The sequence below is a fragment of the Pygocentrus nattereri genome, chromosome 6 (assembly GCF_015220715.1).
Source record: "Pygocentrus nattereri isolate fPygNat1 chromosome 6, fPygNat1.pri, whole genome shotgun sequence".
NCBI lineage: Eukaryota > Metazoa > Chordata > Actinopteri > Characiformes > Serrasalmidae > Pygocentrus > Pygocentrus nattereri.
In genome coordinates this window covers 28,962,245-28,984,775 of record NC_051216.1, presented here as the reverse complement: position 1 = coordinate 28,984,775, position 22,531 = coordinate 28,962,245, and the positions used below count along the sequence as shown (strand labels likewise).

General features: G+C 41.4%; 1 protein-coding gene across 3 annotated transcripts in view; it reads left to right on the top strand.

The window, feature by feature from the left end:
• The first annotated feature begins 3,854 nt into the window (after window positions 1–3,854).
• adcy5 (adenylate cyclase 5) overlaps window positions 3,855–22,531 on the top strand; it is a 102,630-nt gene continuing 83,953 nt past the window's right edge. For all 3 annotated transcript variants that reach the window (XM_017709534.2, XM_017709533.2, XM_017709532.2), the window contains exon 1: window positions 3,855–4,782. In XM_017709534.2, coding sequence (XP_017565023.1) covers window positions 3,871–4,782 — 912 coding nt within the window. In that variant the 5' untranslated portion in view covers window positions 3,855–3,870. The remainder of the gene's footprint in view (window positions 4,783–22,531) is intronic.

The following is a 22,531-nucleotide window of genomic DNA, read 5'->3' as shown; positions in this document are numbered from 1 at the left end:
GGACTGTTCTGAGAACACCAGCGTTTTCTGTTCGATTCACAAATATTCTTTTTTCCATAACGACTTCTTGACAGCTACTGGTTATTTTCTGTGTTGAGTCTTCTCACAGTGGAAGGATGGACAGAAACACGTGGATTTATTTTAAATCTAAAGCAAGAGTGGAGCTGGATTCTCCTCTCTCCCAAAGATGAAAGCTTCAAGTACTGTTTATCTGATGGGGACAGTTTTAGCTGTCTACCAGGTCTTGCACAGTTATTAGAAGTCCCAGGTTTCTCTTTAACTTTCACTTTTTTTAACAGTTCTGGAAACTTCTGTTTTTTCACCTCTTGTCCTTTGACTTTCTCCTTCTTTATGCAAATTGATATATATATATATATATATATATATATATATATATATATATATATATATAAACCATATTTAACAGAAAGTTACAATTAAAATAGCTATATATATATATATATATATATATATATATATATACACACACACATACATATATACATATATATAGCTATTTTAATTGTAACTTTCTGTTAAATATGTTTTCTGCTTTTATTACTGACGCTGAACAATGAGGGACTTGGACTTGGTGGTCATTTTGACTGGAAATTAAATGATTGGTGGCATCTGACTACAATACTCTATGTGCCTGATTCTGCCAACAAAATTCAGCTTCTTTAAAGATGCAATTAAGTCGAACTTCCTCACTTCGCTTGTCTTGTCTTGTGATGCTAAATTCTGTCTAATGTCTGGTCAGTTCATTATGTATATTGATTGCTTGTGTGTACATTGTTTCAAATACACACACTCCCCAGAGGTTCCCCTGCAAACATGTGATATTGGCTCTATAACCTTTCCTGCTTCAGCACCACAACAAGCAAGTTTTTCTTCGACTTTGTGGAATAATGATGTGCCACTGGATCAAAAGTTCATTAATCATTCACATGATGGCAGCAGAGCTCTTTAACACTGAGCACACCTCAGCCTCCCTGCTCAGCACAGTAATATGAACTCATTAAGACATTTAGAATGGACTGAGAATGTGTTCCTCTTCTATTAGGAGAAGAAAAAGTCTCAAGTAGCAGTGCACAGTGAATATTAGGACAGGACTCCTTGACATCTTTATAAAGTCCCAAATGTAGCTTTTTAAAGCTGTTATAGTTCAGTTCCCTGGTGCCATGTAGCATGGACCTTGTCATCATTTGTAAGTACAATGTAAGGTGAATTCAGATTGTATGGGCCATCTAGGAAAACACTGGATGCTTCACGAATCTTCTTCATTCTAGTTAGTTAATGCGTGGTGTATTCTATTGAAATAAACAAAAGGAAATGATGTATGCAGGCTTTAAGTGGGAATTTTAAGTGGGAAACTGAATAAAATAATGGTTTTATGTGCCCAGTATTAGCATTAAACACACTGCTCCACTAAATCCACCTTTTACAAAAAGCATCCAGGAATGGTGGCTGCTTCCAAAACAGCATACGACCATATTAAATAGTATGTCAAAAATCGTACACCACCCATAGAAGTCCATTCTTTAGTGCATTATGTGTAGTATAATAAAATGTGGCTTTGGACGCGGCTGGTGACTCTTTCTGTGACTACGTTAATGAATTCGTCGATGCCTTGCTGTGGAATTTTTAAACATGGAGTAAGAATAAAAACTGGAGAGTCAATTTGCAGTGTCAGAAAAAAAAACGGATTAAGGTGGGCAATAAGTCACAAATAAGAGATTTTCACAATACACAATATATGTCATGATATTTAGTTTTTCTGAGATTTCATAAGTTGGAACAGACAAAATAGAACGATTAGTGCCACATAAATTACTATAATAATAATAATAATGTAATAATAATAATAATCATGCTACATTGTTTTTCTGTTACAAACGGCACTGCACTAAATCCAGGCCTAAAACAGGCCTAACTATGCTCACTACATAATTAAACCTGTAGTTGGCCAGAATGAAGTACTGTCGATATCCACGATATGCTCAGAAAAGTACTGTGACATAATTTATCATAAAATTGATCAAATATCGTTATATTGCCCACCACTAATCTGCCTGATGCAGGCATCAGAGTCGAGTCAGTAAAATGGCTTCGTGAAGGAGCTGCAGTGTCTTTCTACAGACCAGACATCTTTAATTCAAGCCCCTCAACAACTAGCTTCATTCACCAATGCCTCCCTAATTTGCTGTTCAGAAATGTCCTAAGGAGAAGTCGACGTCAAATTCATGACGTCTTTTTAAACCACAGAACTGCTTTAACCTTTGTGCTCTAGCGTGTGTGTGTATATTATGCTCTTACCTAAGAACAAAACCCAACTAAGACGACATTGGTGAATGTCAGAACCTAAGTGGGTCTTAACGGTTAGTGTATGAGGCCCACTGTCAGGAAACAGTTTCAGTCAGAACTCTAAAAAACAGATGGCACAGAAAAAGGACTGCAAACACTAAAAAATAAAGAATTAGAGGCTAATTATCGCTTCATCAGCGCGTCCTTCTCTGCGGTTTATGATTTTGTGTTACTGATGAGCGCCATGCTCGTTTCCTCCGTCAGAACTCGATCTCCTCTCGCCTCTCCAGCTGTATTTAATACACGGGCAGCGCAGAGTGACGTGCGCGCTGACCAATAGGAAAGCGAGAGCCAAACGTATTTAAAGCAGATAGCCAATAGGAGTGGCCGGGGGGTGGGACCTGGGAAAATCAGACTTGGTTGAATGGCAACACAAAAGCCCAGTGAGGCAGCGAAAGGGCTGATGCATAATCAATAGTATTTCCATCGGCCTCGGGAAAAACAGCGCTGCGCCGAGCCAGCTCCCACAGCGCCTCCGACGAACAGCAGCCGGGCTCGGAGGCGGACCGTGTCGGGGGAGGAATCCTCGTTTCGGTGCATTATCGACATGAGTGAAGCGTGTCCGGCACAGGAGGCTCTTCACACCGATGGACAGCGGTGAGGTCAGGACGGTGTGAGGGTTTCTGCTCTTCTAACGCGAGGGGACATCCGAGTGGTCAGTGCTTCCACGAGGCAGAGCGCCGCGCTCTGCCGCTGCTTCTGAGGGGATCGTGATGGTTTCTGAGCGGAGAGGGGACCAGCCTGCAGGCAGCTCCACGCACAGGTGAGCGGCTCTGCGGGAGCGGTGTGTGGATGGACGGACGGATGGATGAGTGCGGGCTGCACCATGGAGCCGTTTCCTGCGTTTTCTGATCCGGCGGTCGGCGCACTCTGGGCGCTCGGGCTCTGCTCTTCGCTCCACAGAGGCATCTGGGAAACATGACGGACCCTCGGGCACTTTCTTTCCCGCTTCCTCTCTTTCTGGTTTGGGAATGTGAAAACGCTCCTCTTGCCCAGCAGCTGGTCTAATGACCCTCCATCTAAGAAGTAAAATGAGGATTGGCGCTGAAAGACACGGAGCAGATTCCCTGAGCGGCGGGGCTGCACTGCTCGGGGGCGCAGGGACGGGTCCCCAGTGATCAGACTCATTAGAGTACATGTTTAATTATTTTAAAGGCTCAAGTGCTGCGAAGCCATTTGTTGGTGAAGCTGGTGTTTTACGAGCTGGCTTCATTCGAGCCCCGTGTTGTTCATGCTGTCTTATGCAGGCTTATGAATATGATGCAAGCGGACTCTCCAGGGCTTCAGCTCCTGTTTGTTTTAATAACCTAGTATGTGCCGTTTCTCAGCCTCCATAGAACTCCTGACTCTTTCAGTCCTAAAACACCTCAGGTCCTAAAATGCTGACGGTCAGTGTTGTGGAAACTAACGTTTCTCCCTGATCCCCCCCCCCACCACCACCCCCCAGGACTCTTTAGAGGGGTCTGCATTAGTGTTTGTGACAGCTCCATCATTATCATCTTCATCATGTCCAGGTCGAACAGCGTGAGCCCCCCTGGGCTAGGCCTGAGGGGAGGGACCGAGCACAGGTCAGCGTGGGGCGAGCGCGAGCCCGTGGCCAACGGCTGTCCGGCCAGGCCGGCGCGCGCGAGCGGCCGGTGGAGGGAGGTGGAGGGCCGAGGGACCACTACGACCACGATCGCCCCAGGCAAGACGAGGCTGAGTCTGAGGTCCAAATCCGCGTGGCAGGAGCGCGGAGACGAGGGCGGGGTGCGCGCCAAGTCCGTGGAGCTCGGCCTGGACGAGCGGAGAGCCCGGACCAAGGAGGAGGAGATGATGGAGGAGGAGGAGGAGGAAGGGCGCGGGGAGGAGGAGCGGCAGCGGCAGCAGTTAGCGCCCGACGCTCGCGCCTTCTCGGCGGCCGCGTGCTGCAGCGGCGTCATGCGCGTCTTCAGCTCCAAGAAGTTCCGCTCGGAGAAGCTGGAGCGCCTCTACCAGCGCTACTTCTTCCGCCTGAACCAGAGCAGCCTGACCATGCTGATGGCCGTGCTCGCGCTCGTCTGCGCCGTCATGCTGTGCTTCCACTGCGCGGGCGGCCCGTGCCACACCGCCTACGTGCTCACCTTCTCACTGGCCATCGTGCTCGTGCTCGCGCTCATGCTCGCGTGCAACCGCAGCGCGTTCCACCAGGACCACATGTGGCTCGTGTGCTACGCCGTGATCGCCGTGCTGCTCGTGCTGCAGGCCGTGGGCGTGCTGCTCGTCAGCCCGCGCAGCGCCTCGGACGGCGTGTGGTGGACCGTCTTCTTCATCCACGTCGTGTACACGCTGCTGCCAGTGCGCATGCGCGCCGCCGTCGGCACCGGAGTGGCGCTGGCCGCCATCCACGTGGTGGGTTCGTGGAAGCTCAACGAGCAGGACGAGCTGCTGTGGAAACAGGTGAGTGGACGAGCGCGCTTGCAGGGCAGCGGGGTGGGGGCGAGTCTGAGGGGTCTGTGTGAGTGCGCTGCTGAAAGGTGGCCTTCAGCGTGCGTCCAGCTGTGCTGGACCACCAGGTGATGATGAATGCTTTAGGAAATCCTTGTTTATGCCAGATTTCCCAGTTTCAGCTGATGCTTACTCAAGGGTTCAGGTGTCCTCATCAGGTGGTGGGAATAAAACCAAAGGTGGGAATTAATAGAATGAAATTCTATAACCTGTTCCCACCAGTAAAGTCATGCTGTAAAGAGCGAGAAGTCTGCTCGACTTTTACAGTAACCGATTACGTCTTTTCTTGAGTTGGCTAGGCTTGAAGACCCTAGAGTTCACCCAACAAAAACTTCTTAGTTGAGTCAAACAAGATCCCAAGCTGCTGTTTCTAGGTCCCGTTTCTCCACTGCCTGCCACTTTTTATATCACACAGTCCTATGTGGCATTTTCTCCTCTTGGGCATCCAGATATGGACAGCTATGGCATAGCTGGGATTCAAACTCAGTCTCCTGATGCTGAGATTAATTATTAGACAGTTGCGACCTCTTGAGACTATGCCATACTTCAAAGTTAGAACAACAAATATTTTCTACAGTGTATTAAACATTTATGTAGACAGAACGTGTCACATGTTCCTGAGTGGTGCAATGGACTAAGCCGTCATCCCACCAGGAGCTTGTGAGTTTGAATCCCAGTAATGCCATAGCCATCCATAAGCTTGTACCCAAAAGGAAAAAAATGTCTAGTAGAATTGTGTGATGGAAAGAGTACTGGGTGGTGAGGAAATTAGTATAAAAAAAAAAAAACAATATAAGAGAATATTTGACTCAAATATCTGAATCTGTCCTTTTTAAAAGTGCTTGAAAATGAACAAGGGACAAGCACAAGAGTGCGTGCATTTTATTCATGGCAAGCAGGTAATAGTGAATACTTTAAGAAGTCTTTGCTGATGCATACTAGTGTGTTCATTCTATAAGAGCAAAGCAAAGAAAACCGTGTCTCTATCATTCAGGGTCCATACTTGTCCAGCTAAGGACAAAAAAGAAACAATCATGAGTGTATTCAGCTTATTCAGGGCCGTCAGTTTATAGGCAAGGACTTCTGGAGCAGGATTTCTCACAAAGCTAGGTAATATAAGCCAAATGTGAAGACTGGGGCCTGTAAGAGTTTTCTTTACATTTCCTACTATTAGATAGGCTTGTCTATTGTCCCAGGTCTAATTCCCACTTTGTGAAACAGCCCCTTGATGTTTGAAAAGGGGATTAAAGTTTGAATATGCTGCACATCAAAGTTCAGTGAGTGGTCACTGAGGAAAATGAGGGCTAAAATACAGTTATTGATATCAGTTATGCACAGTGATGTCAATCTTATTGGCTTTGCAGACATTTGCTTTAAAAATTGACAGCTGATTTAACTGATTCCAAACCACTATTAGATGTCATTTATACTCCTGAAAAGCAGCGTTCACGGGTGACACTTTTTTTTTTTTTTTTTTTTTTTTTTTAATTTTGAGTAGCATAAATTTTTAAGTAATGTTACTCTTGCCTCATAGTATTCAGCTTCACCATCCACCTTTGGAGATGGGCATCGATGATTCCACCGGTTGCTATGGAAACCCGATGCCAGACCAAAGCTTTGTTTCGTCATTTTCTGTTGGCTCGTGCGTTCCACAGCATGCATCTATCAGATGCCATTCAAGTGTGCTGAGTGGCGGAGAGAGAGGCTTGTGATTAATGATTAAGCAGAATGAGAGAAATATGTTGATATGGCTGTCCAAATGGTACAGATGGGTTTCCATCATCCGTTTGCCAAGATCTTTAGAGTAATGTGGTGGATATGTGTGGGTGTGCGAGGAAAGGCACTTTTCCCTAAACTTTTTGGACTCTTTGAATGGCGATGCAGGGTTGGCAGTATCAGCACATGGGCAGAATTCTGTAGCTGCACATCAGGACCACTTCCATGTGCCAGATGCAATGTGCTGTAGCCAGGGAGATGGTTTTTATGGGCTCTCTGAGATTGTGCTTGGTTCGGTGAATCAGTCACGTGATTTGGACCATTTTGCCAAGGATAACTTGGTCTGGATTGTTTTCTTTGCTAACACGATTTTCCCAGAAAACTATGCTAAACCACTGTGGTTTCATGACATGATTGGAGAGCCCTTTGCAAGGCGAAACATAGGATGACTAAGGCCTGCGTGATCTTTTAGGTGTTGCGCTCATGTTCAAGTTAAGCTCCTGGCTCTCTTTTGTTATGAGTTGCACTACACCTTTTAAACCTCCTTTCAACCTCCTACGTCTTATTAATTCTAATGTGATTGCATTTGCCCTGTCCTTTCATTTCAGTGAGTCATCTTGTCACACTTTGGGAACTGCTGGTATTTCTGTACTTTGCAAAGAATGCAGTGGAAGAAATGGCATGGGGGTGGATGACTGAGGCTGTGTGTGCAGAAATGGTGAAAGTTATGGATGCTTGGTACCACAGTGTTATCTACCTTTCCATTAATTTATTGCATCTTGCATGGTATACCTCTATCAGCGAGTTTGTGACATTATGACTTGAGCGCATTTTGGATTTGGGGCTGTAAGAGCAGATTTTTTTTCAGGATGGTTATATATTTATACTCAAAGATGTTTTAAAGAACGGAATATCCCTAACATAATTGTGTGTTCACTGCTTGCACAGTCCCTTTGAATGGGGTGTGTGGGAACGAGCTGCTGTGTTTGTTGCTCTTTCCGCACAACGCTGTTGTCCTTAGCATATCAGATCTCTGTGTTTACTTGACTCCCAGTAGGGCTCTCCAGTAGAGGGCTGGGTTTATGAGATCCTGGGACGAGGCTTGTATTAGGAGTGCTCTCATAATTAAATGGAGATGACTAACATTCGCCGTCCTGTGCCGATCGATCCCGCACTGTCTGATATGGAAATTTCAGAAGACGAGAGACAGCCAGTGCCACCTTGCTGCTATCTGAACTGAGATGAAACCAAAGAGTTTACCACCAAAGTTGTACTTGATCAGTATGTCAGCATGAAGGCTGGAATGTCATTATCAATATATTTTTAGCAGAATCTTGTAAGTTCTTGCTGCTCTACTTCACTTTTTCCGTTTCAAGATAACCTTTAAGCAGTTTAAAAACCCTCTTGCATCCACCTGGACCAGATTTGTGCTGATAAGTCGTTTCCTTTTCCTAATGGGAGCCAGCCATCAAAGGGATTTATCCATAGGGATGTCTGAAGCTCTGTAGGGGGAAAACAGTAAGCCATTAATGTTCCTTGCAACATTATCTCAGGAAACACCATCGTTCTTTTTGACTTTATGAATGTACATTCTCCTGTGTGCTCTTCTCCGTCTCCCCTGTGTGCTTTATTAAAGCTGGATGAGGGCTAAGATGGGGTAGCAAGGCCCCCCCTTCAGCGAAGAGCCAAGGAGGTGGACGGTGAGGAGACTTGCTTTGGCACACCACCATCTGCAACGAGCTTTTGTGGCCGCTTGTAATTGCATTGCCCCACACCGTAACGTGCAGGCCGACAGGAATTCAAAACAGATGTCCTTTTTTGAATGTTCTGCTATTAATTTGCCTTTGACATTCAACCCCCCATGGAAACACTGACTCTCCTCCAAGCCAGGCTGAGTACGTGCTCCATGGAGCAGCTTGCTAAAGAAAACATTATCCTGGGAGACTTGGAAGTCAAAGAGCAGACGGTTGATCTCGTAGCCCTTTTGACACTTGCTTTCAACCCTCTGTCATGTTTGCGCTGAGGATTACTTGGTCTGGATTGTTTGGTTTTGCGATTAGGTGCACATAACCTGCCTGAAGAAGGCTAATGTTATGTTCTTTAGGGTGGAGGTTCCCGTTTTTCTAACGCAGTCGTAGGAGTAAGTTACCTCTCAGGGATCCACTTCTACCTTGTCCCATCTGAACACAGACCTGAGCTAGTCCTTCCTGTATCTTAGCAACCAAGGTCTTTTTTTCGTAACATCTTCCAGAAGCACTTAGAGCTTTCCTGTGAGAAGACCCCTGTCTTTTCATCTCTTAACCTTCCACTGAGTGTGGAGATGCTCTGTTAGAGGTTCAAATTGAGATAATTAAGACACAGCTGCCTCTAGAACGGTCTGATGTGTAATTTTTCTCCTTTTTTGTTTTTATTCCTTGTTTTTCCGATTGCCCCACATGGTCATTGTACATTCATTAATAATAATAATAATAATAATAATAATAATAATAATAATAATAATAATAGAGGCTGTGCTGTGATCTAAATGAGTAACCTTGTCTGAGATTCATCATGGATGTTTCATTCGGAATTGGTTCTGACAACAGGTCACAATGCGAGGCACCACCGTCTGAAGCCTCTGATATATAAATATGGAAGTCCACAGAGGGCACAAGTGCAGCAGGCTGAGGGAGTGTGCTTTGTGCCCTTTCATCTCCCACCCCCACTTCTGTCCCCCACAAACCACCTACTCATGCTCCACACTAAGCAGAGTGGAACACCAGGAGCACACTTGCAGCACCCTTTTTCGTTTATCTTTAAGTTAAGGCTTTTTAAGCCTTGTTGTGTCTGTCTTTCACTTTCTTCTCTTTCTTTCTTCAGTATAGGTAGTCTGTTCAGTTCTGTTGCCTGTTACGATGATAGAGCATCTCCAAGTCTCTTGCAGTGTCTCTTGCAGCCTTCACGGAAGACTGATGAATGGCTTTATACAAATTTGCATCAATATTGATGAACACGGATCTTGTCAATGTTTGCCCACAAGCTTCTCCTTGCTTTGTTTGGAGTCCAACCTCTTAACACGATAAGAGTGTGATATGTTTGCATGCTATGTTTGCAGTTGCTAATTACTGTAGAAACTCAGGAATGCCCCCTTGAAAACAAAGCCTGCGTGTGACATTTACACTAGAAATGGCTCTTTGCTTTCTCTTCACCTATTGCTTGTGTTTACATTTTTACTAGGGAAACACAGATAAAGAATTTCTGGGTCAATAACGATACCTGGTAATTAATGCCTTGTTTGGCTGATATTGACACCGATAACTGATAATTCCCCTTTTTTGTCAAATAATTAAGGTAATTAATCTTGAATGATAACATTTTAGTTTGTGCAGTTAATGTTAATTAATTAGTCTAATTTCTTATTTGCTCAACTTTGACTCTATGGGGGGGAAAATCCATTTTAAACACAGTACATTTTAATTTGTTTCTATAAGCAGTTTGTTTATTACAATAATTCAATAACACTTCATTAGATGGACGCTGGCTTTCAGTGAGAGCAACAGTGGCTACATATTTCAACTCCTCTGTGATTTTAGCCTGCTCATTCTTGTTACATCTTGTTTCAAAGGGGAGCTGGAACTTTTTTTTTTGTTAGTTTGCTGCTTGTTGAATCATCCATAGTTCTCCTGTGATTGTCCAGTGTAATGTCACTGATATTGCGAGCTTACTTCTGAGTGCTTTAGATATTTCCCCAAAATAATAGCTAGAAGTAACTTTATAAAGAGAGCCATCTGTGCAACTTGCCATTTAAAAGCTGTATTTGAACAAGAGGATTACAGTCACAGTGTCATGGCAGCAACACATGGGCAGCTGGGCTTGAGCCTGGAAATACAGAAAGCTCAAAAGAGCCAACTGGAGGAATACATTTACGCTGGTAACATTTGTGGCGTTGATCATTTATCACATCAGTTTGATCTTAAAGCTAAACTGCTGTAGGCTGAATAGGTGGATGGATGTGAGGGAGTTGGTTTTCGTGACATCGCAGAAACAATGAATTCTGAACAGGCTGTTTTTGCAGCTCAGTTTCCATGTATGGACTTTGTGGACAGGGGAGTGAATGGTACATTTTGAATTGTTAATAGCGATTGCATAGTAAATCAAGCTTGTTTATTTAAAAAAAAAAGTGATAAATTTTGTTTTCTATTATATGGTCCCTTTTTAACACACTACCTTTTCACATGACGAATTTTAATACATGGTAGTAAAAATTCATACTAATGCATGAATGAAGTGTAAAATTGTCTAAAACTTAATCTTAAGAGTGGAGAAAAAATGGAAATGCCTCACAGTAGTGATGATGCTTGTCAGTACATGCATTACCTTTATAATATGGTAGGGTAATATGGTATCTAGCACTCGATTATCCGTTGCAATTCCAGTATTGGACCAATAATAATACACACATTTTTACTTGATGATGAGTCTAAAGCCTTCATGAGCAGCAAGCAGTCTAAAGCCATGAGCATCTTTACACTGTTTTGAGGTTTTGGATGTGAGGGTTGGTAGTATGATTGTTTATTATTATTATCATCATGATACACGACTTCATGTTCTGTCTCGGTATGCTTTTCTGGGCATATTATGACATTGGCAGTACTTGCGTGCAGTGATAAATGCTCTTTATCATTGCAAAGAAACTGTGATCAAGCCTGTTAAATTGGATTTAATGCAGCACTGGATGTAAAACATTGAACAACAATCACTGTATTCATAATTTTTCATTGTAATTTCTAAATGTTCTTTTTGTCTGTTTAAAACTTGTCAAACCTCATGAAAAACAAAATGTCATGATGCGTATCTTGTATGATAATGTTTTGAAGCATGCCCTGCGATGGACTGGCGACCTGTCCAGGGTGTATCCTGCCTTCCGCCCAATGACCGCTGGGATAGGCTCCAGCATCCCCCATGACCCTGTCGCTATTTTTAACATCTGTTTGGTCCCCGTTTATAGTAACGTGGTCTACACTTTTTGCATTATTTTTCCTTTTCCTATTCCACTACAGCATTTGAGTGTATTCACTTACGTTTGTTTTTACAAGCGGCAGTCCTTTTTGTCAACTTTTCATGCCTCACACCTCCATAGAGACATAAAGGCTATCAGGCAGAGAATGGGCTGCAAGGGGGAAAAAAAGAAATGTCCTGGTTAATGACTCCTAATTAGAAGCAAGAATAAATAATTGGAGCTTGTATTCAAATTGTGGACTGTTTGTTGTTTTGTTTTTTGTTTTTTTTCTTTTATCTGAGGGCTTCCTGTGGCGACTGAGAAGTGAATGGAGATCGACCCAGATTCTTGTGTCCTCTTAATTGGGTCTTTGTCCTTTTGCCGACCCTGGTGCAAGCCCAGTGGCCCAGTGCTACAGAGTGAAACCAGACATTTTAATGTTATATTTGCTGGTTTACTCTGTACGATGAGTTGAAATCATGTCCCCGAGGAATGCTGGGAAAGTGCCTTTTGGTTGTGTAAGGCCCTTTGAATCTCATACAGATCTTGTGGCATATTTATTAGACTCTTTATCGCCATTTTGTCATGTCCTTCCTGAGAGTGTGCTTTTGGTATTTAGCTCCCTGCCGTCCAAGTCATTTATGTAAGCCTCTGCTGTGTGATGTCTTTTCAAAGGGTCGTCTAGATTATAGAAATTAGCAGTGATTGGGCCGTCTGCACTCCATTGTCATTTTTTATTTTTTCTGATCGTAGCTGCTCTATTTCTGCCTAATTGTTCATGCTTAAAGTCACCATAAAGTTGCTGAATGCAGACGTCTTCCAAAAGCTGTCTAAGGGCTTTTCAACACACTCTGTGTTATGGAGGGGTCGGAGAGATGAGCCAATGGCCTGGCTTTCACTCAGATAATCAGCCACACTCCGTCTCAGAACCAGTGTGTTTTGCGCATTTTGAGATCTGTGCTGATTTGAGTGCAGAGGAGTTTCTATAATCTGAATTTAGATGCGTCATTCAGTACAGTGATTTGTTAACAGGGAAACCCTAACTATTATGCTAATAATGCCGCTGACAAAAGTTTCTTGAGAGCTGAGGATAGCAAAGGATAAATACTGTAGGGTTCCCCAGTCTGAGTCATGTGCAGCAGTAATGGAGGTCTTGTCGAGTTTGAGACCTGTCAAGCAAGACTAATACTGTTGTGTACAGCGATTGCACTAAACGCCCTGTTTTCAGTTCTGGAATAGTTGAGGAGATATGGTTGATTGACACTGGTGTGGAAAATCAGACTGTTGAAGGGAAAAGGATTTAGAAGCGTCTTCAGTTCAGCCGTTTTCGAACCCTTAACCTTCAATTATCCTGCTAATGCAGTACAAAGACTGGGATAGATGCTGGACATTATTATGCAGCATGTTTGGGGGCTGCCCGAGCAAGCGGAGCTAACTAGCATGTTTTGAAACCCCACTGAATGTGCCAAGACTTAGTAGCTAGCCTAGCTTGTCTAATGAACAACTTGACCTAATGAAACTCTACAATCCCACTGTAGATGTTTTCGGTCTTGGTGCATGTGGCTTGGGCACCTCCTTGCAGTTGCGCTTCAACCTAACTTGATTCCCCAAGCTAAAATTGCATCCCTATTTTCTGTTTGGACTTGATTTGAATAGGCATTCAAATCTCACCAGTACTCCATGCATGTGGTAATGGCAGTATTAGTGTTGTTGGAAGTACAGTAATAGCCTTACTTTCAAGCGGTGTCAGTTATATGTGCACAAGTGCTGGTGATATTGGTATTTCAACAACATGATGACCACATAAATGAGAGGCTCTGAGAAATTCAGGAAGAAAACGTATGAAGAACAAAATGTTTCTTGACAAGTGAAATTGTGTGTGTGTGTGTGTGTGTGTGTGTGTGTGTGTGTGTGTGTGTGTGTGTGTGTGTGTGTACCTTTTGCTATGGTATTTTAGAGGCTCTAGCCTTTACCTAGATAACATCAATGAACATTGTACTGGCTGTAGCACAGGGCTGTACACACTCTGCTGATGCTGTGGTTAACCTGTAGTGTGACGCTGGTGTATGTTATCTATTGTCATGCTTTCCAGGAAAGGAAACTGGCTACTCTGTGCTGGAATCAAACAAATAACCTGTTCCCTAACCATGCGATATTCAAATAACTTCAAACAAATGGAAAATGCTGACCTCTACTGTTTGCTTTTGTTTCAATTTAATGCCAATTTCCTAAAAGCCAAGTCAGCCTAGACACTTTATAATCCGTTTATTGTTCAGAATGGTTTAACTGGAATTCTCATATTGTCATAGAATCTTTGTGTAAGTGCATTACTCTGGCGAGCTCTGACTGCCAAACCTGTTCCGTGTAAATTAGGTTCAAATTAGTGCCGCCCTGAAATTTGAGACGCAGAGGGACAAAAATGGAAACCAATAACCAAAAAAAGCTGATGGCGTATAAGAATAGTTTACATTAAAAAAAAGGTATCATTAGGTTTTATTACAGTTTGTAGTATGTCACTTGAAATCCAGCATCATTGACAGCAGAGAGCAGTTATGCAAGGCAATGAATTCCATTATTTTTAGGTATACTTTGCACAATTTGTCATCACTGTAGATGTCTGAACGCTCACTGGGCCTTTCCCTTCTGCTTCTATTGTTTTGCTGTGTTGGGCGTATCCTATGTGGCTGACGTTTTCACTGTCGATGTTGCTGTTTAGACGGAATAAATTCGTCTAAGTTGACCAGCACATGAGCGCGAAGGGAACGGACAATATTTTATTCCTTATTTCTCATTTTTATCCAGTCTTAGATGTAGACATTTCATTGTAGGGCTATTTAATCTTTTGTTTCTCTTTCAGCCAGAAACCAAACATGCTATTTTTGACCATTTTCCAACAAAATTTTGGTGTATCCCTGGTTCAAATACACAATTATTGCCAAGCTGAAGATGTGAAATCAGTATTTTTACTCTCCATTTATGTGCAAAATGCATAAAAGTTCCACAGAATTATTTTCAAATATGGGTTGTATCTATTTACACCCCTCAGGTGACACATTGAATTATGTTTGTCATTTTATTTTAGATCAATTGAGCATCATTAGCTATGCTGATAGATGCTGGCTGCAGATCTCAGTACTAGTCTTGCTCTGATATTCAGTGATTAAGTATACCACATTCAACAGGCACAGTATTGTTACCATGGACACTTCGACTTGCTGTCACTGCATTTTAGTCAGACATGTTGCAGTTTCACCAGAGAAGTTTTAGAGCTCATGTGTTCTATGCAATATCCAGGAAGCACATATGATTCAGAACACTGCATGCATGCATCTTCAAACATGTCATTTTCCTAAAACTTACAATAGCCTCATAATATGGTAAACCACAGTAAAAGCTTAGCTAATTATGGTATTATACAGCAGTTAGTTCTGAAGGATCAGTCTGATTTGTTGTTGTGGTTGTTGTCTTTTTGTTGTCTGTTGTTTCACAACTGTATCATCCTGCTGAGCACTGGCTGCAATGTAACAACTGCTAGCTAGCTGTTTCTACTTTACCACACGCAAAAACAGAAAATGGGCACATTTAGATCGTTTCTCAGAGATAATATTTAACCTGCAGCCTGTTTGGTCAGATTCTGAAAGTGTCACAGCTGTGTGTGTGTGTGTGTGTGTGTGTGTGTGTGTGTGTGTGTGTGTGTGTGTGTGTGTGTGTGTGTGTGTGAGAATATTTAGAATGAACAGTTTAATTGTCCTGTTGTTCAGTGGATTTGAAATACGAGGCTAGATTAGCAGTCTCACATCCCAGCAGTGTCAAAATACATACACTACATTGTCTACAGTTACATAGAATTGTGTGTGGAGTCGAGCAAAGTTGCTTATTTATTTATTTATTTATTTTTTTCCTTGAGTGAAAATGTGGAAAACGTTAGAATTAGCCGTGTAGCTAACTCATAAACAAACATTACTTGCACTGCCCTCTTCAACACAAAGTTAGAACATTTTTATAACCCCCATGCTGTTTCTCAATAAATGCATTTACTGCTTTTTTATTTACATTGATTTGCCTCAGCCCACCATACCAATACACATTTTGCATAAAAGAACTGTAAAATCAACAACTGTGGAAAGTATTGCAGGCAGCTTAAGTTAATGACATCATCTAAAGTAATTGCAATCATTTTCAATAGTTGCGATTGTGACTATTATTATAATGATTATTGTGGCCTTATATTAAAGAGAGTGACGTCTCTTATCATTTGTAGTAGGCTTGAAGGAATCCACTCTCTTTCCCACAAGTGATGTGATGTGACTGATGCCTCATTGTAGCCAGATCTATTGAAAACTTTAAGTATATTTGATCAGTTTTGGATGTTTATTTCATAAGAAGGGGAGGTGAGAAAGTCGAATATCCAGCAAGTGTTCAATATAAATCTAACTACCACATTCTCTTTTTTTGGCAGAAAATTTGCCAACATTTAAAAGCATGTTTTATGTAATGTTATGTAAGAATGTAACGTTTTATGTAATAAAGGAGTCTTTTGCTTTATTTTTTGTATTCTTTTTGCACAACTGTTGGGTAAAAGCAATAAAACACTCAAGGTCATGTTAAAATGAATAATATCATGACCATGATATTATCTTTGGCTTGTGGAATCACGTCTGTGCCTACAACCCAATCACAATTGAGCTGTTATTTGTAATAACACCCTACCCTCCTGTTTTAATGCTTGGTTAAAACTTTTATTTTGGCATGCTTGATCAATATTAAGCCTTTTAAACCTGCTTTTTCTGTACTTATACCAAAGTTGTTTTTTGGTGTGGTACTTCTACTCCTTACTGGTCATTATTTCACCACTACAACATGATCATTTACTTGAGTCCACAAACAGGCCATAGTATAATTTATAGTGTGCGTATTGTCCTAAATACACCATATTATGCATTGTATAAAAGCATAATGTGAATAATGTAACTATTATTTATGATAACAAATAAAAAAAAAATGGAGACCGTAACATTTTAATAAAGATCGCAATCCTTGGCAGTTGCACGCTCTCTAAAAGATGGTGTAAAGCTGTCCTTGGCAAAAGGGCTCGCCCACATAACAGATGCCATTGTTTTCTAGATGTCTAGTGTTGGAGACTGTGGGACAGATTTAAAATTTCAGTGTGCTCTTGCGTCTCAGCCCACTAATGTCACAACCCTGTGTTTTGTTTTTTTTTTTTCTTCTTCTTCTTTTTTTTCTACTGGCCTTGCAGGAGAAAGAGAAGTACTTTTCTAAATGACCTATTTTGACCCATTATCTGAAGCATCAGACGTGTCATCTGTAGGACTTTTGTATGATGCCGCGACCACTGAGTGAGGCACACAGTCGCTCCTTCAGAAATACAGGAAAAGGGCAGTGGGAGGCTCGCCTCCTTCTCATCTCAAACTCCTGTGATGAAAATTTAATGTGGCCTTCTGATACTTGTTGCCTTGAAAGCATTTGTTTTTTCTTCTGGCCCTGCAGCATATGATGTGCTAAATATTTATAAAGACTGTAGAAACGATAGACTCCATCCTACCCCATCCAAATGTGGAATCATTTGGCTGTTTACATGTGTCATTCAGGGATAGTTTTGGCCCTATCTCAATTATCTGAACAATGTTGGACATTGGGAGTGTAGTCAGTCCTTCCCTGTGTCCACACCTAAGTATATAATTTCTCTGTAGATTTTAGTTTGTAGTTGATATATAGGAATGATATAAAACAAAATGTAATGTGCTGTAACTTTTTTGCCCAATTTCCCCCAAATATGAACAATAATTGTGTTATGTGCAGACATTCTCTGAAGAACATTTTAACTACCTTTCACTTAGAAAGTCACCAAAATGTAATTAGACCAGGGGTGCCCAAACTTTTGCCTATGCTGGAAATTAAATTTTATTTATTTATTTATTTTGGCCATTTTATAATCTATTTAATACTGGCTCATGGACCTAACTGTTGATTTGCTACCATTCACTTCAATATTCTGCAGTGAAATCGCTTCCTTTTTCAATATACTGTATGAATGTAAAGTGGTATACGTTGTTGCGCAACTAGTTTTTAAAACAAAGTGCTGTGGAAGAACATTTCTTCAATAATTTCATTTTTCAACTAGTTGCGACTCATGAGTGAAAAATGTACTGGTGTATTTTTGTTCATGCTTTGGATGGCATGCCAGTCATGGTAAGTGGCAAGTTGTCAGTGGTAACTGCTCACATTTTACATGCTGCAGACATTTAAATCGCTTTGTTAACTTCTGAAAGTGCATCTTACAGCTGCAGATGATGGATCAGTTTACATCACCTCTACAGTGGTGTAAGTAGAACAAAAGATTGTACTTGGATTGGATTGTACTCGGATTGCCAATATAGACAGTATCTGAGCCATGCCATGAATATGCCTGGATCAGATTGGATCAGGACACCCCTACACAATTATACTATAGAATGAAATGATAAAAGCAATGAAGACAGTTGGAGACCAGGAAATTAAAGCCTCTGAATGTTTTCATTAAAAACATGTGCTCTTACTTGGCACTCTTGCCAATTTTCTTGGGAATGTTCCAAATTTGGAAACCATGCCTGCCATTTTAAGAGATCTAATGTAACATGGACTTGGCCTCAATACTACAGTATTTGTGTTACTACTACTACTACTACTTCTACTACTACTACTACTGTACAGCTGCCCAGGTATCTGTCCTTAATGCATGTTATTGAGACGGGGGCTGGTTGTTACACTGATTCTGAGTAAAACTGACCAGTGTAGTATTACACACGTCATTGCTTTACTTCAGTCAGTCAGAACAAGGTGAGCCAAAACTTTTGCTGAGCCTTTACTGTTTTCAGGATTTCCTGAAGAAGGGCTCACAAGATTAATTCTAAATGTGTCTTGAAGACTTAACAGCAAACACTTTCAAATATGTTCAAGCAGCCAAACATACTGCTGTCAATTATTCAATCCTTCTCACAGCAATGGGCGAAGGCTGCTAATTAGCCGCTCTGCTGCTATGGCAGATTCGCCATGTGGCGATTTCAAGCTGTTAACAGCTTTTTCATTCAGTCCTGCCAGTGTCCCGCTGCTTATGGAAGCCTACACAGTTTAGATTGACGCAGCTCTGTGTTGTCTGAATCTAGAGCTACCTTGGCATCGTGCTTTCTGTTTTCTCAGAAGTCATCATGGATGATCAAGAGGAGTCTAATGACTCAGTGAAAACGTCTGAAACAGTCATTAAAAACTGTCCGGTGTGTGGAAAAACTTTTCAGCTATGAGCAACATACTCGTTGGCTGCCTTATCTCTCTTTACAAAGTTTAACACCTGACCACCATACCTGTATGTGCTTGTTAGACATCCCTTTCCAAAACCATGGTCATTAATATGGGACTTCCTGCCCTTTGTTGCTGTAACATCTCCCACTCTTATAGGAAGGCTTTTCAAGATTTTGAAGTGTGGGAATTTGTGCCTATTCTGTCAAGAGCATTTGAGAGGTCAGGTACTGATGTTGGTCAAGAAGGCCTGGCTTCAGTCAGTGTTTCAAACCATAGGTGTTCCATCAGGATGAGATCAGGGCTTTGTGCAGGCCACTGGAGTTCCTCCACATCAAACCATGATTTCATAGACCCCACTTTGTGCACAGGGTGATGGTAATGCTAGAACATGAAAAGGCCTTCCCTGATGCTGAGTCGAGACTTGTGTACAGCTGCTCAGCTTTGGAAACCCATTTCGTGAAACTCAGAAGCTCGGTTCTTGTGCTGTTGATTGTAGAGGCAGTTGCTGGTTGACTGGTACTGCAACAGATAATGGGTGATTTTTACGTGCAACATTTCTTCAGCACTCTGTGATCCTGCTTTGAGTTTGTTTGGTCAACCACTTTGTTGCTGAGCTGTTATTGTTCTTATGCTTGCATTACAGTCACTTAGTTGACTGGGGCAAAAGTGGCATCCTATGATAGTGCCACATTTAAAGTCACTGAACTCTTCAGTATGACAGTATGTTATACACTTAGCAACAATGGGTTTGGCTGAAACGCTTGAACTCAATAATTAGGAGGGGTGTCAACATACAACATACTTTTGGCCATATACTATGTTGCCGTCTTCCTCGAAGTGTTCTGTGGAACAGAATTCCCAGAATGCCTTTTCTAAAATCTCTTGGCCTTGCACAATTGAGCCATGTTAATACTCTTTCACAGTGTATATATATACTGTGTTCTTGACCACTGCTGCCAGTGCAGTGATGAGAATACTTTTCCATCACATTTCAGTAAAACTTTATCCGCATGCTGTAGTAATTGACCGAGTTAAAATTAGCTCTGTTATTTAGTGAGATGTCAGTTCAGTGTGATGAGAAGAGAGTGGGGGTGTTTGACGGTGACACTTTTGAGCTGGGACTTGTCAATAAGCCAGAGGCTAGCAGCCAGCATGTCAGTCCATTTCCGGCTGTAGGTAATGATGACCACTGTGTGGGAGGGTGAGTCTCGCTGCGTTTTCCTTCCCGGAATAGACTCGGAAAGCATTATTGTATGTACATGTAGTGAAATAATGTTACATTGTCACAGATTCCCTGCAAGTTTTAGGCCTAAATGCTGATCCCTTAAAGATGGAGTTCACCTATAATCACTTCCCTGTTAGACGTGTTTTGGATGTTTTTCTAGAAGCACCGGTTTATATATCAGTACATGCAGTTTCAAGTTTTTTTTTTCCTTTTTTCTCCAGCAGTGACTGATTTGCAAAATAAAATGTAATTAGTTGGGTTTGTCCCTTTTTATGTATGTTCATTGATTTGTTAACCTTCATTTCTTCAAAACAATTTTTAGAAAGAGAAGACATTAAAAAAATACTTTTCTTTACATAGGTGAAAATTATTCCTGATTATGATTTGGTTCGTTCTCATTTGGAGGTTTGAGATGCTGTGGGTGGAACAAATTCATACGTTTTTAATTGGTTTCAAGGTAAAATATGTAAATGGAACACGTCCGCAGCCAGCTTTTGTCTTGGTTACAGTAGCTGGTTAGCTTGCTGAGTATAATTTCCAATAAGTGTTGCAATGTTGTTGGATGTGATTGAGGGCACAAATTATTCTTCATTCTTGCTTATTTCCTTTGAGAGACAAAGATTCGTGCAAATGAGGGCTACAAGCAATACAGTACCCTGAATATGGTGCCGACACTAATATGAAGGTGATGCCTTCAGTGATTCCTTCATGCCAGATATTATATCCACCTAGCAAGTAGCAACACAGGCAGAAACGCACATCTGGAAAGTAGTCACGGCACAGCGAATGAATACATTTGAGTGATTGAAGCATACAAGGCAGATTTAAAAAGACACTTTCTTAGCATTTCTAAAACAATGTCAAAGAGGTACATTTTCGTGTGTGTGGTTTGTATTTTGCCACTGAATGTAGTCCTTTGGGAGTGGGGCTTTTTTTTTTTTTTTTTTTTAAAGTCCTGACAACTTATTTTAGCAGTCTGAGGTGCCTAAACCCAGTAAGTATTTAGAAGTGAATGTAAAATAAGGTGCACTCCCCCATTAACTCAAAACATTGGGAAATTTTGAAAGTGATGTCAGTTCGGAGGCCAATGCACCTTTGTGCATTATATAGCAAAGTAAGCATATCAAATACAGTGCAAAAAATAATTGGGCTACACTGCATAAACACTGAGCATGCAAAATGTGCTCCACATAAGCATCTGATTTTTAACTGAGCGTGAAGGTTTGAGCAGGGCTGCAAGAGGTGGGGGTGGTGAGGGGCCTGCAACACCCCCCAGATTTCAGGATTGACCTGTGTGTGCTTGTTTTGTTAGTATTTTTATTTTATGGTTGTTTGTATGCTATATTTTTGAAACTGCAGTAGCTGTGCACTGTTTAAATTAACGCTGCAGACTGCTCTCGTACCTCACTAACGGTTAGACTGTTTTTGGAGGTGGTGCTAAACCATAGTCCAGATTAGAGATCAATATAAAAGTGAATGAAGAGTTGTTGATTAGCTCTGTACAACAAAGCAGCTTAATACAAGAATAACGGAAAAGAAATGAAAAACAGACATAATCTCCTGTTTTGAATATTATTTATTTTTCAGCCTTTTGTATCTCCCACTTGGTAAGCGTTGGTGTGGAATCTCAGCATGTAGCTTGAGATATGTGGGCGTGACTCAATCGGTTACTGCGCCAGGAATCTGATATGCTCCTTTTGTATAAAGTTTGTCCTAGGTTTAAGGGTAGCGCTGAGATCTTGGAATTTAGTCATTTTATTTCACCTTGAAAGGTGATGGTTGGCAACTCAATTCAAAAGTATTTATTTACTTTGTTTTAATTTATGCACTTGAGTTATTACTAAATCAAGGGTTTACCATCATTTAACATGAGACTTCAATTATTAATGTTTGGTTCTTCTTTACCTGCTGCTAACTTTTTTTTTTTTTTCATTTAGTTATTTGCTTCTGAAGCGTGTGTGTGTGTGTGTGTGTGTGTGTGTGTGTGTGTGTGTGTGTGTGTGTGTGTGTTTGCGTGTAATTGAGTATGCAAAAAGGTTAAGGTGTATACAGTGATATGCAAAAACTTGGGTGCTCCTGCTCAAATTACATGCTTTGCCTATTTTCTAAGTGAAAATAAGGACACATCCTCTACAGAGAACACCGTTCTTTTAATGCACCATTATGGGATTGTATTTGCTGAATTTGACATGATGGGGTAAAAGTAAAATGTGGCCTATGCAAAAATTATGGCACATTTTATATTTTGCTTTATTTTTTTCCAGTATGTTAAAGTCTGCAAATAAATAGAAATTTGGTGCACTGACACTTGCAGAAAATGCCATATTTAAGTTCAATCCCTGTTGAGGCTGTGTCTTTACTTGGGAAACCAACAGAATGTTTTTTTGGGGGGGGGGTAGAGAGTGTTAGAACTTTTGCATATAGCTGTAGAATATGAATAAAAGTGTGCGCTGTTTAAAGGTGATGGTTTGTCTAGTAAACACAGA